General features: G+C 40.5%; 1 protein-coding gene across 6 annotated transcripts in view; it reads right to left on the bottom strand.

Moving 5' to 3' along the window:
* MON2 (MON2 homolog, regulator of endosome-to-Golgi trafficking) overlaps nt 1-22,688 on the bottom strand; it is a 59,588-nt gene that overhangs the window by 1,894 nt on the left and 35,006 nt on the right. For 3 of the 6 annotated variants that reach the window (XM_081022256.1, XM_081022252.1, XM_081022251.1), the window contains exons 21-35: nt 20,283-20,393; nt 16,568-16,743; nt 15,336-15,498; nt 13,927-14,220; nt 13,073-13,271; nt 11,887-12,515; nt 9,426-9,479; nt 8,321-8,464; nt 7,812-7,829; nt 7,385-7,513; nt 5,718-5,908; nt 3,030-3,090; nt 2,535-2,658; nt 1,949-2,156; nt 471-553 (exon numbers count right to left, since the gene is read on the bottom strand). In XM_081022256.1, coding sequence (XP_080878382.1) covers nt 471-553; nt 1,949-2,156; nt 2,535-2,658; nt 3,030-3,090; nt 5,718-5,908; nt 7,385-7,513; nt 7,812-7,829; nt 8,321-8,464; nt 9,426-9,479; nt 11,887-12,515; nt 13,073-13,271; nt 13,927-14,220; nt 15,336-15,498; nt 16,568-16,743; nt 20,283-20,393 — 2,584 coding nt within the window. The remainder of the gene's footprint in view (nt 1-470; nt 554-1,948; nt 2,157-2,534; nt 2,659-3,029; nt 3,091-5,717; nt 5,909-7,384; nt 7,514-7,811; nt 7,830-8,320; nt 8,465-9,425; nt 9,480-11,886; nt 12,516-13,072; nt 13,272-13,926; nt 14,221-15,335; nt 15,499-16,567; nt 16,744-20,282; nt 20,394-22,688) is intronic. The other 3 variants (XM_081022254.1, XM_081022253.1, XM_081022255.1) reach the window with 3 other exon arrangements.

Genomic DNA, 22,688 nt, shown 5'->3' on the forward strand with positions numbered 1-22,688 from the left:
TCTGTGTACACTTCCTATGAAACAAGCTCGCACAGTTTGAAGCATTAGCCAGTTCATACTTGATTGTGGACTCCGGAAGGCTAAAACAACCAGATTGAATTGACTAGACCCATCATTTTACTGTGGTATCCAAGAGCTGTAAAAATTAGGACCTGCTTAGAGATACATTTGTTAGAAAATGTACAGGCAAATCTAACTATGAGTCAACATAAAGAACTATGCATAGTATTATTTAAGACTGTTCAATAAGTAAACTCTATAGTAGAGGTGCGCCTGCCTTGCCCCATGACAGTGAGTGCCTGGGGCGTGCTGCTTTTACTGTGGCTGGGCCCTTTATTTAAAATTTGTGGGTGCCTGGGCACCCAGAGCCCCACATAGTTGGCGACTATGATATAGTACTATAAGGGGTGATCTCACTGAGGAACGTATGAAGATACATATTTTACACACACAGTTTTTATTTTACTTACCATTTTCTGGTTGAGTTTTTTTAAGAGAATCTATGAGGGTACTGACAGCTTTTAAAACAAATATTATTTCTGTGACTTGTTGCCTATAAAAGGAAGAACAAAATCAGATGTGAATTTAAGTTCGAGGAAAACTGATTAACTTGAGCTTATGCAAAATACATTTCTGCAATGATTTCTAACAAAATCTAAAACTGAACTTTTAAAACTATTATCTTTTCACTGTGACATCTCAATTTAGGATGGATTATATCTAGTTTCATTTTCAGAATGAAGTACGAGAGTATTATAAATATCAATAGAGACGTCATCAAGTGAATGTTGACAGGACTCCAACCAAGATGGATCCCCTGAAGAATAAGAAGCAGATATCAAATGCTCAGGGGAACTGAAGTTTGCAGAAGTACAAGCAATTGGGGGGCGGGGACTAAGGTGGCATCCCTTGTAAAAAGAAAAGCAAAGCTCTGAGTATTATCAGCAACTACAGAATGCCAAGTGTCTCCTGGTCAAAACAAAGCAAAACAAAACAAAACAGGAACTGAACTGGGGGAATAACCTAGAAGGCATCACTAGATAGCTTGAAGCCTGAACAGGAACACCCCACATTGCAACTGTTTTGCAGTTTCCACTTGTTTCTAGTATACATCATTTTTAGGAATTTAAAATTACTATGGCAGGGATACAAATAATTTTGCAGTGAGCAATCCCCAGGCACGTCATTTGGAAATTAAGGGATATTTCAAAAGCAGCTTCCATTAGGGCAGGTATTGGGAACCTTTGTTCCTCCAGATGTTGCTGAACAACTCCCGTCAGCCCCAGCAAAGCATGGCCAATGGCCAGGGATGGTGGAAGCTGTACCTCAACAACACTGGCATTGGGGCATGGAAGGGCATTGGGCCATTCAAACAGAAGATCAAATCTTAGCTGATGAGCAGGGAATTCAGTCATGCTTGGTCACTATCTCCCAAACTGGCAAATTTGACAGATGGGAGTGGTATCACCCACTTGCCAAATATGGCCCATAGGTGTAGGGGGAGATAAACAATTGTAATACTAGGCCGAAAAGGTTCCCTACCCCTAAACTACATTTTGGGTGCTAAAATTTACGCTCCGTTTTTGAATGCTTCTTAAAGAGTTGCTGTGGCCAAATTCACGGTGATTAGTCAAAAAGATTTAACTGATCATCAGTATCTACCAAATCAACTAAGAGTTTATTTTATTTTTGTTATGGTCATTATATGTAGTAAACTAGAAGACAGAGCTACTATTATTTTCAGGTGACCAAGATAGACAGATATACAAGCCTTTCAGCTACCAATGCTTTTGTAACAACATTCTTTTACATACTGGGCAGGCACATGGGAACCCCAACACAAAAAGGCCTTAAGGAGGACAGCAACATACAAAGCTTTATAAGCAGAAATAAGCAGCTCCCTTAAACTTAAACACACCCCCCCCCACCACCCCCCCACAGTACATACCGTGGAAGGGGGCACTTGCCACTTAGCCTTTCATCTTCTATGTAGCGATACAGCACATCTTGTGATCGTTTTAAGAGAACCGAAAGTGCCATTCGTGAAATGTAGCCTTCTTGAGGAGTTGTCACTTTATTACTGAATGAAAACTGAAGCAATGTTTCAAAACACATCTTTGAAAATTCCTCTCTCATACGAATATCAATTTCGGCTTCTGTCAAAAACAAACAAACAAAAAACTATTTAAATGTACTTCTTGAAATATATTATTTTAAATGAATTGTTGGACTAGCAGAGCATATGTGAAAGGATAATGATCACAAAAGCTAATTGTATCTGAGATAACATATATATAAATATATACATTAAAAGTACAAATAAACTGGACAACTTTAAACACGTTTAAAAATAAGTCTCTTGTGCACTGTTCAGCTGTGCTAAAGAATAAAACAACACTAATCTAAAGGGTGTTATCTGTGCCTAATTATTCATCTAGTGCACATGATATTTAATATTTTCAGTCCAAATGTTTACTGTATAAGGAATCCTTCCATGTGTCTCCTTATACGGCTTTATTGTTTGGTTAACATACCTGTAAATGAAGATGACTGCGAATGTATTGAGCCTTTATTGAGCATAGTCATAATTTGACCAACAAATTCCTTGGGAATAAAGTTAGCATAAGGCAGTATCTCTGTGCTGATGAGCTGAACCACCTATAACAGATGAGAACATATAAATGTTATGTTGAAAAGTCATTCACCAGAAGTTCATTAATACCCAGGAGATTTGGACACCATTGCAGAAATAAATAATGTCAACAAACACGAATATAAAGAGCCTCTGCCTTTTTAGCATGAGATCTGTACACACATGGCCCATGTCTAGGTGAAGCACAGGAGCAAGCTTTGGGCTCTTACACCCTCCCTGCACTATCGACAGAACCTTGAATGTGAACCAAAAGGTGCATTAATCCTTACTTGAATAGGTTCCTAGTATATTAACTAAATTACGTAATCTAGTTTTGATTAATTAAACATTTTGGTAGCAAATATTTTGAGTCACTTGACAGGAAATATGCACTCACCTCAACATCAATGCTTTCATTTCTCTGAAACTCTTGAATAGAAAGATTATCTGGAGGGGAACTGAAAGGAAATGGAGAATTGCCTTAACATATGGGATTGAGGGACCAATTTGTTTGTTTGTGTGTGTGTGTGTGTGCGCACACACAATTGCTTTATGTGTTTTATTGTGTTGTGAAATCGTTTTGAGATGCTTCACAAGAAACAATTAAAATATGAAATTCACAATATTATATGAGGAACCACGGGACAAAGCTTTTCAGACCCTTGACCATACTAAATATCCCAGTGTGCAAATCCTTTATGAGCAATTTGAGTATATTTAAATAGTTTACAATCCTTATATATTTCAACTTGCAAACTGTATTTAATTTTTAAATTTTGCAAATGGGGAACTGAGGCCGATACTCATATCCAGTAAGCCACACAGCAGCAGGATTTGAAAGAGTGGCTCATGCACTGAACCAAAAGAGTCAAAAAGTCATTTACGGCAGACACTTTCTTTTTATACCTCCCTGTTTCATTTCATGCTTAATCAACTTAGTATATTAAACTGGACAGTTGAAGGCAGATTATTCTTGCACTTACTATAAATGAAATAATACATCCCTATCTTTTCAGCTTTCAAGTGAGACAAAGACACACGGCAGAACACAACACTGTTGAATGCTATCATGTCTTTTTGCATCTCAAAACAAGGAATAATTATTCTGACTTTTCAGAGAGCCTCTCACCGTTTTTCAAAATGTCAAGTACAGAATTTGACAAGCACAGAATTTTCCTTTATCACAATTTAGGTTACTATTGTAAACTATCTGGTATATTGAAAGGGCTAATTAAACTACTGCGTGCCTGCAGAGACAGAAGGCAAGACCATCTCCCAAACATTATGTTATGTTTCTACTGCATAAACACAGTGCTGGCCATAGTTAAATATTTAAATTCATTTTCTGTGAAACAGAAAATGAGCAGTGGGATATTGATATAAAAATAGTGGGTCTAATAATAATAATAATAATAATAATAATAATAATAATATGTAATGGTGATACTAAGCTGACAGGCTTCTGTCAGCAAAATAGAGAGAAATAATTCTCAGCAATTCCTTCTCTCTGCACTGCAGACCTCCATTCCACCCCAATTATTACAGACAGCTGGGTGACCCTCTGGAGCCAGTTTGGAAGCAGAAGGAGGGCTGGAGACTGAAAAGAGGGGAAGAGTAGTAGCTGAAAACGGTTTTCCTTCCTGTTCTGCTGACACTAGTCTAACTGTCAGCTGAGCAACACCACTGGATGCAACCCAGTGACTGTAAACTTTGTAAAAACACTAATTCTGGTAAGATCAAACTCAATTTGAAATGTTAATTCCAAAATTTAAGAAACTGTGCAGAAAAGTCTTTCAAAGGAAGAAGCTGTATGTGTCATCTTAATTTGTGCACAACTTAAAATATATCACTATATAGAATGCCTATTACAGTTGCTTAATGCTTCCTATACTAAAAAAAAAACCTATTTCCAATTATGTGTAAGCTTGCACAAATTCAGCCAGTATTATGAAATATGTGGTTGCCTACTGCAATTTACAGAGCTATGCTATGAATGTTTACTCAGTAAGTCTCACTGTGAACATACACTATTTAATGTATGTTTGGACTGCAGTCTTACTGGTGTTATTGTTCAGTACAGAAGCTTGTTAGGGATTGGCAGAAGTCATGGATCCTCATGATCACATCTTTCCCACTGCATGGGGAGTTTTAAGAAACTGTGACTCAGCATATGCTTTGCTCAACAAGGCTTAAAAGTCAGACTTCTTCGGCATGAATATTCACTATACAGTGGTACCTCGGGTTACATATGCTTCAGGTTACAGACTCTGCTAACCCAGAAATAGTGCTTCAGGTTAATAACTTTGCTTCAGGATGAGAACAGAAATCGTGCTCCGGCGGCATGGTGGCAGCAGGAGGCCCCATTAGCTAAAGTGGTGCTTCAGGTTAAGAACAGTTTCAGGTTAAGAACGGACCTCCAGAACGAATTAAGTACTTAACCTGAGGTACCGCTGTAGTGTCAGAGCCAAAAACTTTAGAAACACTCAAGATTAGGTTTCACTTATTGGTACAGTACTGCTATTTCATCCTTATTTGTTGGACCAGTTCAGCCTATATTCACTAGCTAAAGACTACAAAGTTTTTAGTACACATGCCCATCTAGCTTTTGAGAACCTTTAGTGCAGAGCTTTCCAAACTTTTCATGTCGGTGACACACTTTTTAGACATGCATAATTTCATGACACAGTAATTCAGTTTTACTATCAAACCAGAGGTTAAACTAATCCCTTTCCAGCCCCGGGAGGAGAGCAGGGAGCGTTCGCACGACACACCGGCACACTAATGTGTTGCGGCACAGAGTTTGGAAAGCTCTGCTTTAATGACACAGAATGGGAAAAAAACAATGAGCCTCAAAGTTTTCATAAGGTAATATAATTTAGGAAATTACATAATGGTGTTAATTCTCATAATTTGCATCTGTGTCTACTTAGCGCTTTCCTAGTCATGGAACCATTCCAAAGTTTGAGGAAGAATCAAGATAGAGGTGTTTAAGAGCCAATTTCATAAATAATAAAATCGGATGTGTTCTATTTCAAGTTTCTTCACTCTGTCTTTAATCCCACACAAACAAGAAGTTGCACTTTACCTTTTAGTAAATAAAAAGTTTTCAAAAGTGTTGGCTAACTCTGGCCACATGCTGTCAAATTTTCCAGAGGAAGCATGCTGCCTTGCAACTGGTAGGCCAATGGAAAGAACTTTCAGGAGAGAAGAAACTGCCAGCTTCCAGGTGCTTTCTGAAGGACAAGCATACTTCAAACTAAGTGGCATTCTCAGTGTCTGCAAAAATAAGGATGCTTACGTAAGTCGAACAGTAAGGTGTACAAGAAAGAAATGTGCACTTTCTTATTTTTTGTACTTGTAACACAAAGAAAGAAGCTCACTTAAAGTACAGATCAAATACATAAATAGAGAAAGATTGTGCCTGCAGGCAAGGAAGACAGAAAGAGAAAGAAGCAAAAGTGGCCACCTAGGTTTCCGCATGCAAACATTACAGGACCGGAAGGGAAGACGGGAGTGTCATGACAGTGAGCAATAATAATGGAAACAGACAAATTTTGGGAATTTTATAATACTAGAATGCTTTTTACTGTCTAGTTCCGAATACTCCATTCTTACGTTTGATAGAAACCCATTTTCAAAATGAATATAAATGCTAATCCACACAGGCCATTTCCTTTGGTTTGCACATGTGGAAATTTCAAATACTATTCTAGGGGTAGAAATTTTTCATTCTGCATTCCTACTAAAAATGGTAATGGCAATTCCTTTCCCTCAGTTTGTGTGTGCCATGACTGCTTTGTCATTAAAGGTAAAGGGACCCCTGACCGTTAGGTCTAGTCGTGACTGACTCTGGGGTTGCGGCGCTCATCTCGCTTTATTGGCCGAGGGAGCCGGCGTACAGCTTCCGGGTCATGTGGCCAGCATGACTAAGCCGCTTCTGGCGAACCAGAGCAGCGCACGGAAATGCCGTTTACCTTCCCGTCGGAGTGGTACCTATTTATCTACTTGCACTTTGACGTGCTTTCGAACTGCTAGGTTGGCAGGAGCAGGGACCGAGCAACGGGAGCTCACCCCATTGCGGGGTTTCGAACCGCCGACCTTCTGATCGGCAAATCCTAGGCTCTGTGGTTTAAGCCTAACAGCGCCACCTGCGTCCCTAATGCTTTGTCATTAGGCAGGAGCAAAAACTGATTGGGAGCCATCTAATCCCCAAGAGTTTCTTCTCCTGCTTTCATGCTCCTGGTGCAGCAAGAGCCCAACCTGACGATGCCAGCAAGAAATCCATGGTTATCATCGTTATTTATATATGTATAACTATGTGTGTGAATATATATACACAGAATCATGAAGAAAACAAATGTCACACAAACCCAGCAATGTGTTTCTAAATGTAATAGAGGTTAGTCATTACATGCCAGCCAACTGCAGATTTTATTCAATTACACTAGCACTAGGACACCCTAGTCCTCTTGCTTCCGATTACCATAGTCTAGTCTCCAACAGTGGCATTGTTTTCCAGTGTGCAAGGGACTAAAACGAAGATCCAAGCACCAACTATATGGATAGCTGTCAAAGTTGACCCAAATTTCTGCAGAACATATTTATGGACAGTAATTATTGTAACACAAAATGGTTATTGCTAAAATCAAAACAGAATCACTCTTAGTGCTCCAGAGCCATTCCACAAGCTAACCTCAGAGCAGAAGAACTATAATTAAAAAATTATCTTAAAATTTATATATGAATATTTACCTTGATAATATTTTGAAGAACTCTCTCATTTACAACAGCTTTGTGACAAGCTGTCTTTTGGTACAGGTCTACCACAACTTCTAAAGACCTCTCAGCAAATGGTACATAATTCAATGCTACCCACTCTGCCTAGAAAAGTAAGATTGGGACATCAGTACATGTAGAGAAACAAGACTATCTGAAAAAAATAAAAAAAAATCCTGCAATGGACCTATTTTGATGCCATGCAAATTTTTTTGAAAATTCCACAAGGAAAATTATTTGATCCATGAAAAACTTACAAAAATAAATCTTCCAAGCCCTCACACATACAGAATTGAGAATAGGGGTGCACAATTGAAATTTAAAAGTATTTTTTAAGCAAGTGAAATGTTGCAATTTATGCAGCAAGAAGACTAAGCACAATCTTTAAAGAATTTGAACTCACCGGTGCAAACAGTTGTATCTATTGTGATTCCATTGTGTTGCATGATAAACAGAATAAGGGAAAATTAATACACATACACACAGTATCTATTAAAATTCTGATGACTCATTCTTCTGTTGAGTATGATTAGTATTGTAAATGCATTCAAAGCAATGGTATCACAAAACAGAAGAATGAAAAGAGAGCCTAACAGGAAATTTTAGAATGCAAAACTGAGTGCAGGTTGATTAAAGCAGCTTTGTTAGGCTAATATAGATATATTTTGCTAGTTTTCACTACAAATGTATAGTTTTCTTTTCTAATAGAATGCAGTCTCAAAATGGAAAGGTAACAAGAAAAAAAAGGAAAGAACTTGAAATGAAAAACCAGCAAACATTTATTAAATTAGTTGATAACACAAATGTCCAAATGCAGGAAAATGATGGCATTTAAATAACTCATGCAAAGCTGATCATATCTGGAAGCCAATGACCTCAAAAACAGAACTGCTAAAATTCAACACACCTCACCTGATTGTATTTTGCATTTGCAATGTGCTTTGTTTCTAGCTGTCCATATTGCGGTGGTTTACAGGAAAATTCAACAAATGCCAGCAACTGATCAAAGATAGCAGGATACATTATTTGCATGCTTTCTGAACCCACACATATGGCCTATAAGAAGCAAAACAAAAGCATTAATATTTCTAGAAACATAAAGCACGCAATAATGCAACTCAGGGCCATTCAATAAAGCTCCGTTTTAAAAGACTCAGGGCAGAAAAAAGAAATTACCTCCCTCACAAAGCACCTGGTTGAACTATGGAATTCGCTATCACAAGACGTAGTTAGAACGACAAACTTGGATGGCTTTAAAAGAATCAGATTCATGGAGAAGTGTATCAATGGCTAATAGACAGAATTGCTATGTCCTACCCTCCACCGTCAGAGGCAGTATTTCTCTGAATACCGATTCCTGGGACTCACAAGTAGGGAGAGTTCTGCTGCACTTAGGTCTTGCTTGCGAGCTTCCAAGAGGCATCTGGTTGTCTACTGGGAGAATAGGATGCTAGGCTTGATGGTAGGACTTTGGTCTGATCCAGCAGACCTCTTCTTATATTCTTATCAACAGTACAGTGGTACCTTGGGTTAAGAACTTAATTCGTTCTGGAGGTCTGTTCTTAACCTGAAACTGTACTTAACCTGAAGACCACTTTAGCTAATGGGGCCTCCCACTGCTGCTGCACCATTGCTGCACGATTTCTGTTCTCATCCTGAAGCAAAGTTCTTAACCCGAGCTAATATTTCTGCGTTAGCGGAGTCTGTAACCTGAAGCATATGTAACCTGAGGTACCATTGTATATGGCATAAGTACACAAACAAGAGGGTTCTGGCCATATATTTTATGGAATGATAGAAATGGAAGGGACCTTAAAGGCCATCAAGCCCAACCTCTGTTTGCTGAGATGATGATTAAGTTTGATTTTGGTTATGAAGTATCTCTCTTCCCTACCACCACAACATACATACACACTATCAACAATTTGTTACAAGAATCTGAGACGCTGTGGGCACTTAGTTTCCGAAGCATGAAGAAAGGGTCAACAAACTACTAACTAGCACACACAAAACATACATTGGATGCATTCCAGTCTGTGGAACTGTGACAACAGCGTTCAGAAGGGGTGTTCTGTAATATTATAACAGAAAATACGCATCAATTGCTGGGGTTAACTTGGTAACTGCTCTGCCAGGGTGGATTTGATTTAAAGCATGATTTAAATCACTAGTCAGTAAGACTTGATGTAAATCACTAGTCAGTAAGATTTGATTTAAATCATTCCCCCCCCCCCCCCAGAAAGACTCATTCTTGCTGGTTTAATCTTAATATCTACAACCAGATGAAGGTTTCATTTTTGGAATAATAAATTTTCAGAGTAGTTTTTACAGTTATATCAAAAATTACTGATTTGGTTTTACTATTAGAAATACATAGACAGATAATTATGAAATTATTGTGAGGTTCAATAAGCTAACTGTTTATATTTGGACAACTTTTCTGCTGTACTTTATTGGAAGGAGAAAAATAATCATTTCCTTAATAACAATTTAAACAATTTATTTAACTAAAACAATAACATTATAGCATATGTATCCATGTTTGTTAACTGATGTGGTTAAACAGTTTTGTTTTGTTTTTGTTTCTTAAAAATTAGATTGAGTTTTGGAACACATGAAAAGCTTAAAACAAATCCTTATTTCCTAATGAATAGCCTTTGGACTATAATGTAACTTAAACAGAAAACTATCCTTAGAAAGATTTTTCCTCCAAAGGCATTTTATTTTAAAAATCTAATTTAAAAAAAACAACCTGATTTAATTTTTTTAAAAATCCAATTTTTTGATTATTACTTTTTAAAAAAATCATTGATTGTTATCCACCCTGTGCTCTGCATTTATTCCACAACAGAACATTTAAAAATAAGATCAAATAAGAACTCTCAGTACAATCCTATCCTTAAATTACACTAAACAGATGGGAACTCAACTAAAATTCCACTCTGTGTAAAACACAATCTTATATAATGTCATGGTTGTGATGGTGGTACACAATGCCCGTGCATGTGACAAAAAGAACTGGATTTCAGGGTGTTGCCGGTGCAGAGCAGAGCTTAGTCTGAATCCTATGCTTTCTTAGATTTTCACTGTCCTTGACAATGGCATAACATGATGTCATCAAAAGAACTGGATTAAATTCACACACACTCCAACGTCTCCCTTGCTTTTCCACAGGTTAGACACCAATTCAATACATATAAAGTATGTTTCTCCCAGTGTTATGTAGTCCACAAGTAAGACTTACAGTAGTGAGAGACCAGTGGGAAATAAACTATTCCTATGAGTGGTTGCCATCCTTTTTCACTCTGGGCGTCTCAAAATGTTCACATTGCACAGCAACATAACTGGTTTAGCAGTGATGGAAACTCGCTTCTCCAGTTTCTCAGTGCACTGCTTTCTCCTCAATATTACCAACCAGCTCATGATATTTGTTAAAGGTAATGGTAAAGGGACCCCTGACCATTAGGTCCAGTTGTGGCCAACTCTGGGGTTGCAGCGCTCATCTTGCTTTATTGGCCGAGGGAGCCGGCGTGCAGCTTCTGGGTCATGTGGCCAGCATGACTAAGCTGCTTCTGGCGAACCAGAGCAGCGCACGGAAATGCCACTTACCTTCCCGCCAGCGTGGTACCTATTTTTCTACTTGCACTTTGGCGTGCTTTTGAACTGCTAGGTTGGCAGGAGAGGGACCGAGCAACAGGAGCTCACCCCATCATGGGGATTCAAACCACCAGCCTTCGGATCAGCAAGTCCTAGGCTCTGTGGTTTAACCCACAGCGCCACCCGCGTCCCCCCATGATATTTATTACTGTGAGCTTATTCTGATAAGTAGGCATTCTTCTTTGTCTCTGTGTCCTCTATATTTATTACTTGAAATAACTTTCCAACCCCCTCACACCGCAATGCAAACATAAATACGATGTGTTCTATGCACATCGAGTGGAATAAGTGGCACCATAGTGAGGTTGCAGAATGGTTGCTGCGTTTAGCATGACACTCCTTCCTTCTTCATATGACTATGGCTAATTCTTTATCAAAAGGCTGTTGGTGGCTCTGTCTTGGCTTCCAAGGGATTCTCTGTATAAAGGCAACCTTAAAGCTTATGGCTGAAAGTATCAGCTGCTGATTCTTAACCCATAAGCCACCTGTGCCTCTCACATAATCAACTTTGGCATTTTCCTTACAATATCATACAAAATTTTTCTTGATTCACTGCAATTCTGTATGAACGTCTGATTCAACAACTTTATGAAGATGACCTAACTGCAAATGTAATCGGCTGAAGTCACGTTTGAACAGGAAGAAACCTGCAGCAAGCAGAAAAGACAGGCCTGGAAGAGGCTCTCAAGGAACAAAAGTACCTTATAAAACTATTAGCGTTGCCAATTCTATCTACCAATATTTAACCTATTCACATTATAGATGGCAATATGAAGTTGCGTGTCTGCCTTTCAGAAAGAATTTTAAAACTACATTATTACCTTTTGTAAGACATCTAAAGCTGTTAGAACCGCTTCTTGCAAACTTGTTAGAACTGCCTCCGTGTATGATGGCAGGATGAAAGGGGATGCATCTGAACTGATTGGAACAGAAACTGCACCATGTAGAATAACACCCAATTTTTGGAGATCGTCCATACTGAAACCTGTTTTGATGTGCTGGTAAAGGGCTGGGAATATCTGTATTAAAGCTGTTAGAAAAGGCTGGCTGGGGATAAAAGTCATTTTATCGCAAGAAACTGGAGGCTTTGTGCTTTCTGAGCCAATCCTAAACCAGCTGTTCCAGGCAGCCCACCAAAGATTCAAGTCTTCAATTTCATCTGTTATTACAGGAGGTTCCGCAACATTATACCTTCCAATCCTTTCTCCTATAGAATCAGTTCTCATAAAAGATCTTCCAAGGCCAGTGGCAGTCACTGTTCCTATGAGGACAGGCACAGGCATATTAATAGCAGGTGGTGTGTCAGGTTTTTCAGTTTCTCTAACAGGGGACACAATTTGTAAGATTTCCTGAAAGCTTTTCAAAGCAGCCAGAGAAACTTCGTTGTTTTTGCTGAGTGCAGCTGACTGGATGTGATCAAGGAGGACATCCCAAGCTTGAGAAAAATCTCCTGTTGGGGAAAAAGAAGTTTCAGAAAGTGGTCCATTTCATTATCATGCCCCCCCCCCTTCTCCTTTTTAAAAGCGACTTTTAGTAAGTGGCATAATAATGATGATACATCGTAAGAAAAAAGCTCAGCAGGAGAAATCAGAGGATAGGTGTGCTATATAACCAAGAACACACTGTTACAAGGTAGCATTTAAGCCTGCCAAAGTTCTGTGGCTACAGAATACGCAGTATATTATTTGCACTTATTAGTTGCTTTTCTTTTTTTTTACAAAATGTAACTCAAAGTGATTTACAAAAATAGCACACTTGAAAAAACTAAAACAGAGTAAAAGCTAAAAATGCATTTGTATTTATAAAAAGTCAGGACTAGAGTACCCCACCCTCTAGAGGAGGCCGGATAAGGCCAGGTAGCAGAGGGTGTGTTGTGACCTGTTCTGAGATTATTTTATGATGCATGGTGGGATACAAATCTTAATAAATCTTAATATAACTGTGGAATCTTCCCCTGCCCAAGTAAAAATATTCACTGGCCATAAACATGCAAAGAAGAAATTATACCTAAGGACTGTAGCAGGTATCTCCTTGTGTTAAATATTCTAGCTACTCCAGCCAACGTTAACACCCATGTTTCAGCCCACTGTTTCTCTGCTGTATCTCTTGAATGGTGAATGAGGATATTGCCACCACCAGACTCAATCTTCTCTTTATCAGCCGTTGTAGACGACTCCCTCACTCGATCCAGCAAATGAAACAGAACCTATAAAATGAAGCATTCCAGAACTTAATAGTCTAGCTGTGCCTTGCAACTGAAGCTTACAAAATAATAAACAAAAATGTGGGCAAGTTATTTTCTTTCTCAGGCAAAGTATGTTAAAGATTCCAGTTTACTTAAATCGACCAACACCAACATTTTTAGCCTGTAGATTTTGCTCAGAATTATCAGTACATTTCAACACCATGTTCACCTGGAAGTTCACAACCACACTTAAAATAGTCTGCGCTGACAAGCACTCCACTACGTTTTCTCAAAAAGCATTTTGCTGCAACATGCCTGACACTGACTGCAATGGGAGTTCATAAAGGTGTGTTCCAATATCAGTGACTTTGTAGAAAATGTGGAAGCACATCTTTCAAAAAATGCACAGCTTCCATCTTAGCTAAGATGCACATGAAGCAGAATGTCATGAATGTTGAGATAAGAGAGACAGAAAGGAAAAATAGATTATGCATAAGAAGGAAGTTGTGCATCTATAAGGCAAATTATTAAGAAGCCCATGTTGCAGTTTAAAGTAGGTTATATGTCTGGAAAGGCTAAAGCCCACTGAATTACTTGGCAAAACGCAGGTAAATACAACTAGGATAAGACACAGTTGTGATATTACTGTTTTAAGATGTATGGTTTTAAGATGTACCTTCCAAATAACTGTGTGCCACGTTGAGTGCTGAAGTAAAGTTCCATGAGCACCAATTGTAGAGAATAAGGTCTGCCCAGCACTCTTTCTCACGGCAGGCCGTGGATCTACACAGAGCTCCCCTAGTTTGGCATACAGACATAGCCAAAGGCAGTCAAAGGGTGGCGCTGGGTGAAAAGGACGGTTCAGTGCTATTCCTTTTTCTTCTGCTTGCTTCTGTAGCAATGCTTCCTCTTTGTTCAGATCTTTTTCAATAATTTCACCTCTTTGGAAGAAATAGTCTGAAATGTTCCACTGCAAAAACAAAGAATGCATCTTCATATATTATGTTTACAGAGCACAGAGAAGGGTGGCAGCCATCCTGTTGAACTAATTACCCTAAAAATTGTGCCAAGCTCCATGCTAGTACTAGTTTTGCTGGCTAGTTTTCACATTTTTATGCAGGAAGGTTTTGAGAAGTGTTGCTGGAGTGCTAAGTTGAGTTCCCTTTTAAATGGGTTTTTATGGTAGCTGTTTTTAAATACTACTTTAAACAGTGAGGTTGTCTTAATTCTTTGATGCTGCTTTGGGTTTCATTTAAAAAAAATAAAGGAACAAGTGTAAATGAATGAATGAATGAATGCATCCAGCAGCAAGGGGTAACATCCAAGAACATATTCTGGTTGACCTGTGAATTATAATCCTGAATGAGCAATAAATAAAAGACTAGGCTACAATTTCAATCCTGCTGCACACTTAACGATAAACCATATTTTATTTGGGACAAAATAATACTCAAAGTATGTCATGCTGATGCTCCTCTTACTCATTTCTGGCAAGAAGGTCTTAGAACAGCTGTGCTCATTATTAATTTATACAGGACACAACCTGTTACTTGAAATACTTTAGTTTTCCAAAGAAAGACTTAGCTTTCATCTCAGTGGACTCAGCTTTTCCTCCCGGGTGCCTGATTCTAACTAATAAGAACAATCCAGAGAAAGCAGAACTGGCTTAAATTACATAAAAAATCAATGGAACTTGACACTTAACTCTCCCTTGAAAGCTGTGTCCAATCAGTTCAAAAAATCTCAACACCATAGAATATGTTTTCTGGAACTTGCACACCAACTCCTTCTATTTTGTATCAATGAATCAGGAATTGCATTTCTCAATATCTGAAACATAAAAACCTGGGAGCTGCTGTTTGTTAAGGAGTTGTAGCTCTGACGGGGTAAACTACAATTCCCAGGATTCTTTTTTTTTGGGGGGGGGGTGCACTTTAAATGTATGGTGTGTGTATGCAGTCCAAGTCTTACAGAGCAGTCCTTTGCACATTTACTTAAAAGTCAATCTCTCTGTTAAATTAGGCGAAATAATGCTAAACATTAGAAAGTAAAGGTTCACAGCTAGGGATTAAACTAAACACTCACCAAGAGACCAATTGATGTTAAGCTAATGTTGAGTTCTTGATTGTGAAGCCCAAAGCTTCCAGCAACATCTACAACAATCTGTAGGCAAGTACATGGCATCGTTGGCAAGAAGTCAGTCACAACCAACTGTAGGCACTGGAAGGCAGTTCTTATTAGAGACTCTCTATTAACAAAGCAAAACAAAAATTTCTAGGTTTATCAAATGGCCATAAAATCTCATACTACCAAACAGATGATTGTCCAATTGATACATTCAACTAGATACGTGGTAGCTCTGCATCAGTCAAACTCTTCGTGCTTAGCCGCTTACTATACAGACCTGTCCATTTTTAACATGCTCAAGGAAGCCAATCCCCTCCACCAAATTATGGGACGTGGGTGGCGCTGTGGTCTAAATCACTGAACCTCTTGGGTTTGCAGATTGGAAGGTCAACAGTTCGAATCCCCATGACGGGGTGAGCTCCCGTTGCTCTGTCCCAGCTTCTGCCAACCTAGCAGTTCGAAAGCACACCAGTGCAAGTAGATAAATAAATACTGCTGCGGTGGGAAGGTAAATGGCATTTCTGTGTGCTCTGGCTTCCATCACAGTGTTCCGTTGTTGCAGAAGTGGTTTAGTCATGCTAGCCACATGACCTGAAAGCTGTCCGTGGACAAACGCAGGCTCATTCGGCTTGAAGCAAGATGAGCGCCGCACTGGATAGTCGTCTTTTATTGGACTTAACAGTCCAGGGGTCCTTTACCTTTTACCACCAAGTTGTATGGATCTGGCAAGTCTACACATTAATGGCTTGTCACATGAAATACCACCATTCTCTTCGACTTTCATATGACCATCATGCAATGTCTTGTATGTGTGGCATAGGTCATTCACTTTACAGAAGCAAGAACAAACCACAATGCACTAAATACATTTAAGGTTTATATTTGAGAGTATTAGTTAAAAGGTTATAAAGTTTGGGGAAAAATAAGCAGCTTTTCTTTTCATATAAACACTAGGTGCCAAAAGATGAAGCTTAGAGGACATCAGAATACTTAATTTTTTAGTTATGTGCTAGAGCCACAAAAAACTTGTTACCCTAGAAATGAGATTACTATATTTTGCACAATAATTTGGTGCAATAATGATAAAAAAATAAAACTACGGAGCAGCACCACAAAGTGACCTAAAAAACGGAAGCAGCAATGAAGATTAGCAATAGTAAATGTTTGCATCTTGGCTTCAAGAAACTTACCCCTGATCACTTCTGATTGCTCCCATGACTCCAAGTACCAAGGGCCACCCAGGCCCTAGACTGTCACCCTGACTTTGCAAAATCTGTAGCACACATTCTAGTTGCTTGAGCCTAATATCAGGGTGATTGATGTTTGACAGTTCTTTCAGTGGATTTAGAAGCAGCAACTGAAGTCTCTAGAAATAAAAGGGAAGCAGAGACTGAACTTTAGTTACTAAAGCATCTTGAAGCTAAACAGCATCATACTCAGAAGTGACAAGCTCAGTGGGGAGGCAGGGACCTATTGGACACCAGTGGCAGCTGCGGAGGGTCAGAAAGCAAAACACTTAAATTCTACATCAGGTGGTCTCCAGCCTAAACCCAGTCTAGGCAGTACAGTGGTACCTCGGGTTAAGTACTTAATTCGTTCCGGAGGTCCATTCTTAACCTGAAACTGTTCTTAACCTGAAGCACCACTTTAGCTTATGGTGCTTTCCGCTGCCGCCATGCCGCCGGAGCACAATTTCTGTTCTCATCCTGAAGCAAAGTTCTTAACCCAAGGTAATATTTCAGGGTTAGCGGAGTCTGTAACCTGAAGCGTATGTAACCCGAGGTACCACTTCCTGGTGCAGATCACTTCCTGGTGCAACTGGACTTCTCTGCGACCCATCCCCTCTGCAGAGAGGTGGGACCAATTCGGATGGTCCGCCCCTGCAACTTAATGGATCCAAATGGTTTCCAGAGAGTGGTAGGGGATGCTTTATCCCATGTTGATGGCCTTTCAGCCAATTCCCTGGTGGCCCGCTGGAATGTGGAGTTAACCAGGGCTATTGACTGTTTGGCTCCGAAGCGCCCTCTCCGATTGCATGGAGCCCGGACAGCCCCGTGGTTTTCCACGGATCTGAGGGCAATGAAACAATCGTTGAGACGGCTAGAGCGCCGGTGGCGGATAACTCATTCCAAATCTGACTGGACACAGGTTAGAGCTCAACGTCGAGCCTACCAAGTGGCGATAGCAACGGCGAAGAAGACCTTCTTCGCCACCTCTATTGCATCTGCAGAAAACAGCAGCAGAAATCTTTTTCAGGTGGTTCACAATTTAGCGGAACCACCTGCGACATCTGGGCCCAGTACGGGCCACATGATCTCCTGCAATGATTTTGCAAAGTTTTTTGCAGATAAAATCGCTCAGATTCGGGAAGAAGTAGACTCCACCGTGGGAGCAGGGCCAGGGCGGGAGAGTGCTAGAATCCTGTCTAGTCAAGTTGCGTGGGATCAATTCCAACCTGTTACCTCCAAGGATGTGGACAGGCTGCTTGGACGAGTGAAGCCAACCACCTGTCTCCTGGATCCTTGCCCATCCTGGCTTATAAAAGCTAGCCGGGAAGGACTGGGCGATGGGCTTCGTGGGGTGGTGAATGCTTCCCTCTGTGAGGGAGCCTTCCCAGACCCGCCGAAAGAGGCGGTTATTAAACCGCTTCTTAAAAAACCATCTTTAGATGCGGCCACGATGGCCAATTATCGCCCAGTCTCAAATCTTCCATTCTTGGGCAAGGTGATTGTGCGAGTGGTTGCTGAACAACTCCAGGCACGCCTGGAAGAAGCGGACCATTTGGATCCCTTCCAGTTGGGATTCAGGCCTCATCATGGGACTGAAACTGCCTTGGTCGCACTGGTTGATGATCTCCGGCGGGCTAGGGACAAAGGTGAGAGCTGTTTCCTAGTTCTGCTGGATCTCTCAGCGGCGTTTGATACCATCAACCATAACATCCTTCTGGACCGTCTTGAGGGGCTAGGAGCTGGGGGCACTGTCATACAGTGGTTCCGCTCCTTCCTCCTGGGCCGTGTTCAGAAAGTGGTGGGGGGGGATGAGTGTTCAGACCCCTGGGCTCTCACTTGTGGGGTGCCTCAGGGTTCTGCCCTCTCCCCCATGCTTTTCAACATTTACATGCAGCCACTGGGAGAGATCATCAGGAGGTTTGGGCTGGGTGTTCATCAGTATGCGGATGATACCCAGCTCTACCTCTCTTTTAAATCAGAACCAGTGAAGGCGGTGAAGGTCCTGTGTGAGTGTCTGGAGGCGGTTGGAGGATGGATGGCGGCTAACAGATTGAGGTTGAATCCTGACAAGACAGAAGTACTGTTTTTGGGGGACAGGAGGCGGGCAGGTGTGGAGGATTCCCTGGTCCTGAATGGGGTAACTGTGCCCCGGAAGGACCAGGTGCGCAGCCTGGGAGTCATTTTGGACTCACAGCTGTCCATGGAGGCACAGGTCAAATCTGTATCCAGGGCAGCTGTTTACCAGCTCCATCTGGTACGTAGGCTTAGACCCTATCTGCCTCCAGACTGTCTCGCCAGAGTGGTGCATGCTCTGGTTATCTCCCACTTGGACTACTGCAATGCGCTCTACGTGGGGCTACCTTTGAAGGTGACCCGGAAACTACAACTAATCCAGAATGCGGCAGCTAGACTGGTGACTGGGAGCGGCCGCCGAGACCATATAACACCGGTCTTGAAAGACCTACATTGGCTCCCAGTACGTTTCCAAGCACAATTCAAAGTGTTGGTGCTGACCTTTAAAGCCCTAAATGGCCTTGGTCCAGTATATCTGAAGGAGCGTCTCCACCCCCATCGTTCTGCCCGGACACTGAGGTCCAGCTCCAAGGGCCTTCTTGCGGTTCCCTCACTGCGAGAGGCCAAGTTACAGGGAACCAGGCAGAGGGCCTTCTCGGTAGTGGCGCCCGCCCTGTGGAACACCCTCCCATCAGATGTCAAAGCGATAAACAACTACCTGACATTCAGAAGACATCTGAAGGCAGCCCTGTTCAGGGAAGTTTTTAATATGTGACATTTTAGTGTATTTTTCATCTTTGTTGGAAGCCGCCCAGAGTGGCTGGGGAAACCCAGCCAGATGGGCAGGGTACAAATAATAAATTATTATTATTATTATTATTATTATTATTATTATTATTATTATACCACTGTACTGCCAGCTGCCTCAACTCAAAAGATCCTGGCCAGCAGCTACTTTTCTAGCATATCATCATTAGAAGTGTAGCTACAGCCAGATCTAAAAGGGTTAGAAGAGATGAGAAAAGAGTGGGAAAATATAAGTGCCTAGTAGCCACCAGCTGTCTGTGTCTCCTGCTGCTTACTCATATACAGCGAAAAGTCCACACAAGATGCCTGGGTTATTGCCTCATTGTTACTCAACCTGATTCCCCTAATACCCCACAACCTCCGTTCTGCAATAAAGCCTCCTGTTTATTGTAGTGCTGAATCTTGTAAAAAATAGTGAGCAGAAGAAAGAAACAGAAACAGAAGCATCCCTACAGCCTCCAGGTTGGGAGCCAACATACTGTTCTGGTGTCTACCTAGCTAGGTATGAAGCTACTGTAACAAAATACTGGGGTTCCAGTTCTACACTGACTAACTTAGGAGTAAGCCCCTTAGGTCTGAATCAGCACACATAGGACAGCACTGCTATTTAGCCCAACAAGCAGCCACTTCTACTGGCTGGAAGAGCAGCCTTGACTCCTACAAGTCAGCTATGTAGGATGGGAAATTCCAGAAGCACAGACATTCCAGCTATATATTCATTACGTAGCTAACAATGCACAAAACTGTGGAAAATAACTTCTGATTATTATTGACAATTAATATACATTACTCGACGACTGCTTGCTATGGAGCATAATTTCCAGAAGATTTTTTATTTCCTGGAGCGTTATTTTACCTGGTTCTGAGAGAGTGAAGGATCATGGTTAAATGTCAGCCCAGCCTTGATGAGAGACGTTAAAGCTTCTGCTCCCCATTCCCTCATCCGTGAGTTTGGATGTTGGCAAACCTAAATATACAATATAGCTTTCTTTATTCAAGCCGGAATGCACATTAATAAACATTCAACATTAATAATAGGTTTTCAATCTATGAATTCTTTTGAAATACTGATAACCATAAGCTGATCTGGTACATATATACAACAATTGCTGTGTTATTATATTAATAGTAATTTCTGCGGCCCTTTCAGCATGCATGGTGCTTTGTCATTCTTATCTCATGTGGCTTCTGAAAATAGGAAATACAAGATACATATTTCTTATTTGACTAATAATTAATTCTAGGTTTAGATGTTTTGTATCTTAATAAATTCTCTATCCAATTCTAATGATATATGTGATTGCAGATTTACCAACTGTGCAAGCTGGCCCTAAGCTACAAATGAGTCATTCTATGTATATCAAAATCTCTCTTTGCAGCTCAATCTTTTTCCTTATGAGGTTTTACAATATGATCTATTGCCATCAAACAGCAAAATGAAAAGATTCACTCATTAGCACAAAGTCAAACAGTAAATAAGGAAGACAAACTTGCAAGAAAAACTTACCTTCTGCATAAAAAGAGAGAGGAAGCAGTAGGGAAGAAGTAAAAAAATATGAAACCAAGACAGCGAGCAATAATCTTTAATATATCATCACTGAGCTTTACACCATAAACAGTTTTAATACAGAGATACAGTGTTTCCAAAGTGGGTCCTGTGTGATTAGAATGGTTCTGTAATATTGTAAAATAGATGTTGAGAACTGATCTATTTCTCCAAGGGGAAAAAGCCTTATTGTTTGTCAAGCCTCTCAAACAAAACCACTTTTACGATGCCTATCAATCCTAAAAATGTGGAAAAGTTCATTTGCTAATCCTGTGTGAAAAAGAGATATACACTGCATGTTAAAAAGAGATACTGCAGAAATTTCCCCAAATCCATACATACATTTCCCTCCTTGCTACAGAGCCACGACTGGAGGGGGGGGGGTGTCCCAGGAATGTGGGACTCCATGTCTCTTTATCTGGTCACCTGGGCTCCCTTCTAGGCCATGCATTCTCCCTGGTTCTATTTCCATGCCCTCCTTCTGCTTGACTGATTGCTATGAAAATAAATCTTGCTTGCCTGGATAGCAGCAGGAGTGTAGGTGTTTGTGGGTGTACGCACACACTCTACATCTGACTTTCGTGGGACTGGAATGTAGTCTAGTGTATAAAGGTAAGAGTCACATCCTGTGCTCCACCCACTTTTGCCTCTTGCCCCGCCTTCCATTCATAGAGTTAAACCTCGGTTGTCGAATGTAATCCATTCTGGAAGACTGTTCGACATTCGAAATGTCGGACAACTGAGGATTCAAAGGGTGGTTGGCAAAGTCAGTAGAGAAAAAAAGGGAAGGGGGCCTATAAGCTGTTCGGCTTCCGAAAAACATTCAAAAACAAGAGCATTTACTTCCGGGTTTTTGGCGTTCAGGAGCCGAAACATTCAAAAACGGAGCTGTTCGGGAACCAAGGTTTGACTGTATGTGGTTCTCCAGAACAACCCCCACATGAGAATGCAGTCCTTGGGCTGAAAAACCCCATTGTGGAGAATCACCACCTGTCAGATAATCTTGGATTTATATTTTTTTCAACCATTAGAATATAAAACCTAACATTCTATAAAACACCCTTATTACTTATCAAGTTACAGAGATATCTGTAATAAAAAAAAAGAAAGTTCCACAAATAAACTTAAAAGAAAGGGTGTTGGTCAGTCCTATAGAACAGGAATGTCCAACAGGTCGATTGCGATCTACTGGTAGATCCCTGCAAGGTTTTGGTAGATCGTGGTTGATCTCTAGCTCCCTTTCCTTAGCATCGCTTAAACTGACTCCTGCCCCGCCCCGCCCTCCAATGTTGTTTGATCTCTGGAAGGGAAGACGGAGCTTTATTAATCCATAGCGATCTTTTTATGAGTGACTTGACCCCTTTGTCCCTTGCCTTTATTGGGGGGACTTCTTTGGGGGGGGGGGTTAAAGGTTTTTTAACCTCCTCAAAACTGGTTTTTCCCCTCCCTAAAAAAAGCTCAACAAGCTGAACTCTCAAAAAATGGGGGTAGAGCACTGCCAGTTTTTAATTCTGAAAGTAGATCGCAGTCTCTTGAGAGTTGGCTAAACCTGCTATGGAATTTAAATCCAAAACTGCATTTTTCCAGTAGGATCCAGTTTGAAATTAAGATATGAGAATTTTGTGAGTTTTTTCGTTCAATTCAGTATAAATGGTAGTACAAGCCCTTCCATTTTAGCCAGTGAAACTCATTGTGTTTCTATTTTATATATACATT

This window comes from Podarcis pityusensis (assembly GCF_964106645.2).
Source record: "Podarcis pityusensis genome assembly, chromosome: 10".
Classification (NCBI taxonomy): Eukaryota; Metazoa; Chordata; class Lepidosauria; order Squamata; family Lacertidae; genus Podarcis; species Podarcis pityusensis.